Source organism: Numida meleagris, chromosome 3, assembly GCF_002078875.1.
Source record: "Numida meleagris isolate 19003 breed g44 Domestic line chromosome 3, NumMel1.0, whole genome shotgun sequence".
In the NCBI taxonomy this organism is placed as follows: Eukaryota; Metazoa; Chordata; class Aves; order Galliformes; family Numididae; genus Numida; species Numida meleagris.
In genome coordinates, this window is record NC_034411.1 from 3,923,824 (window position 1) to 3,927,479 (window position 3,656).

At 50.0% G+C, this 3,656-nt stretch overlaps 1 protein-coding gene across 3 annotated transcripts in view; it reads left to right on the forward strand.

Moving 5' to 3' along the window:
• Positions 1,576–3,656, forward strand: part of SLC24A3 (solute carrier family 24 member 3) — a 147,823-nt gene continuing 145,742 nt past the window's right edge. For 2 of the 3 annotated variants that reach the window (XR_002436829.1, XM_021391630.1), the window contains exon 1: positions 1,576–3,334. Coding sequence is in view for 2 of the 3 variants with exons in the window: in XM_021391630.1 (XP_021247305.1) it covers positions 3,019–3,334 (316 nt within the window). In the remaining variant the exon portion in view is untranslated. The remainder of the gene's footprint in view (positions 3,335–3,656) is intronic. The other variant, XM_021391631.1, reaches the window with a different exon arrangement.

Genomic DNA, 3,656 nt, shown 5'->3' on the forward strand with positions numbered 1-3,656 from the left:
TCTTTTCGAAACGTAATGATTCTATGATTGTAAGAAAGACACCCAGCTTTAACCAAGGTATGAAATTAAGGTATATTTTATCTAAGCAGACGCAAACTTATTTAAATGCTCTTAAATGGGAACAGGCACAGCCTAAACTGCTGTAAGCTGTTTTAAAATGGAAATTGTGCCAGTCTTTTCTGCTGCCTTGATCCTGGAGTAGAATTGCATGACTGAAAGGAAATGGTTTATCATCTCCCATGCGATACTGGCTGAAGGCATCCCACAAGTTGGCTGCTGGCTCTCCTGAGGATGGAGCATGCACGCTCCCTGACCAGCCTCAGCGCAATGTCAGCCAGAGTTCCTTAACTCAACATCATTCGCAAATTGCAAGGGGATGGCTATCTTTGCATAGGAGCAGGACAGGATCACTCACACAGGGCTTTCTGTTCACTAGGAGATCCTGCTCAGATAGAAGGGAGTAACCATCCATGGCAATCAGCAACGTATTAAGTGGTATCCTCTTTGTAGTTTGGCCTTTTGCTTTCAAACCTGAGCTTCAATCAATACATTTCATAGAATCATAGGATCATAGAATCATAGAATGGCTTGAGTCCCTTAGAAAGGACTCCAAGGATCACTGAGTTCTAACCCCCCCTGCCACTTGGTTGCCTATTGGTTGCTGGATGATGCTTAAAGCATACATCTAACCAGCAGATGTGTAAGAGGCAGTGCTGAAGGCTTTGCCTTCCCTTGGTGGGATGGCTCAGGAATGGTGGTGAAAGGGGACAGCAGTGCAACATGGTATCCTGCCCCATGGACCCCTCTCTGGACACGGGCAATGCTTTCCACGTAAATCTCCACACCTGGCAGCCTGAATGCCCACTGCCTAATGGCTACCTAGGGATGCTGCTTGGCATTAGTCCAAAATATTTTCCTTCGGAGTTGAAAGCTCTTCGTGAGCATAATCTGCCAGTACAAACAGAAGAAAATCTCTGTTTGTCTGAAGAACAGAACTTGGCATGGTTTCCCAGGGAAAATGCCAAGTACATGAGGTTGTTTGCTCTCCTCGAAACAGTCACGACTGTTCCTTAGCTCCACTAAGGCGCATCTGGCTGTCATCTCGGCACATCTGTATCCTGTGATTTACACAGTTTTCTCTCTATGCTTGAAGTGGTTTTATGCTGGGACGTGGCTCTGGAATTAACAAAAGTGCATCTTTCTGCCACTCCTTTGGGAGCCTTCCTGGGGTCCTAGCAATGTTATGGGGACATCCTCTGGAGCCACACAAAGCATTTCCATAGCCTTCCCAGGAGACCAGTGTACAGGGCAGCAAACAGAAGCTCAAGCTGTGGCTTGTAGGGAACCCACATGCATCACTGAAGCATCGAAGGATGCATCCATCAAAAGGACACTGCTTGGCACCACCTGCACCCCTCTTTCTGAGCCTCCTGGTCAGAAGAGGAGCAAGAGTGAAAAGAAGGAAGTGGAAGAGGTGACACAAAGGATATCTCCAGTAGCACCTTGGTCTTCTCTTTTTCTAACTGGAGTTTTTTTTTCTTTCTTTCTTTTTTTTAATTTTATTTTTTTCCTTGCAGAAGGCTCTCATAGAAGATAAATATAAGAGCTTGTCTCTCAGAAGAGTGACATCCACAGTGGCTCCTCTGCCTTCTGTTTCCTCCTGCATACAGATTAGTTCAAGCCTGCTCTACCCACATGCTGGTTTGTCAGTGGAAGAGAAGAGGGAATTCTCCACTGTGTTACCCTGCCCAGGAATGAAATTTTTCACAAGCTGTCAGGTAGTGCCTACCCCACTACGAAGGAATTTCCTAAATGAATTTGCAATTGAGGAGGAAATTTGTTCCTAAATGACAGACACTTCCCAAAGAGATATTCCAGTTTGAAGTGTAGCAAGCCTACACCTTGGTATCTGCAAGCAGCTTGGCAATGCAATGGAAGGGAGGCTTCCAATGGAAGATGAACAGTGACTTTGCAGTGACTCTCAGGCTAGCATTCACAAGCAGAGATGGACTTAAAACAGGCAGAAATATAAAAGGAATACTTTGGAAGTGTGATCATAACACTCTTGGATGTCAGCTGGAGCAAAGTTCACTCCAAACTTCTCCTCAGCCCAAAGCTGGCTGATGACTATTGCATGGTATTGACCAAGAGCAAGCAATGAGACAGGCATGGTCTTTCATAAATTGTGGTGATTTCTTTTGGTATTTGAGAGTGCCATAAGTTACGGGGTATTTAAGATTATCGTGGGATGAAACCTGCCTTGCAGGGAAGGGAGTGTTTCTTACTTGGAAAACAAAACAAAACAAGTAAAATACAAACCAACAAACCAAACCAAAACATGACTTTCATAGTTACATCCCAGGGCAGCTGCTATCTTACTCTGCTTACTGTCTGCACAGGAATTGGCCGTGACTACCTGGGGCCAGTGGGGCCAGCAGCTGTGCCTGTGAGTACCATGGATCCATCTTTACGAACAGTGTTCAAGACTGACAACCTTGCTGAAGTTAATCAGAATCACAGAATCGTAGGGGTTGGAAGGGACCTCTGGAGATCATCAAGTCCAACCCCCTGCTAAAGCAGGTTCCCTACGAGGATGGCGAGAGACCCTTGGAGGGGACAATGGAAGCTAAGTGCATCACAAAAGGCCAACCCCAATGTGAGTCCTGCGCTCATAAGTCTTCAGTTGCTTTGTTTTCGTCAGACGTGCTCTAACTTGAAATGATGAAACCTTTGAAAGATTTTTGGAGGCTTTCTGCTCTGTGCTTGTAACAGTCTCATTTGGGAGTGCTGCCCATGCTTTCATGCTCTCTCCTCTCATTGATTTCATAGAAGCATTGTTTGAGTTGGAAGGGACCTCCAAAGGTCATCCAGTCCAACTGTCCTGCAATGAACAGCTCCTTCAGGTGCTCAGAGTCCCGTCCAGCCTGACCTTGGAGGTCTCCAGGGGCCGGGCATCACTGTGAATGCTGCTGTCAGGACACCGAGGAAAGGTCCCGAGCAGCCGCTCTGGTTTCAGGGATGCCCAGTTCAAGCCCAGGCTCTGTCAGAGGTGCAGGCAGACGTGTGACATCGCCTCAGTGCCCTTCCTGTAGAGCGGGGATGACGGTGTTTGCTCACAACCGCGGGCTCTCCAGAGGCAGCGGTCTCCTCGTGCACGCACGGTGCTCTGGTTCCAGCACAGCCACTAGGCGTTCGCTGCAATTCTGCAGTCATAGTGACGATTTAAAGCCATGGCAGAGGGATGAAAGGTTCGGGGACAGGCGGGTGGGGCCGGGCACCGCTCACCGAGCAGATCGTTGGGAGCAGCGCGGCAGAGAGGAACCCGAACCCCCCGGTGAGAATCCCGCACGGTGCGAGCGGTGCAAAGGCATCGCAGCGAGGGCTGCCCGCTGGCGAGCGGCCGGTGAGAGGGGAGGGGCCGCCGGGCTTCCGGCGCGGAGCGTTTTTTTTGTCTGGCTGGAATACCTTAACCGCAGGTAAAGGTGTCTGTCAGACGCGATGCCGAAAGCCGCCTGGCAAGGCGAGCCGGGATAAGCTCCGCGGTGGCGACCGCGGAAAACTCGGCACCCGTGTCGGGGCTCGGCCGGAGGGACGCAGCCGAGAAGCGCGACGCCGCGCCGGCCCCGCGCCCGCCTGCCCGCGGGGACCCCGCCCGG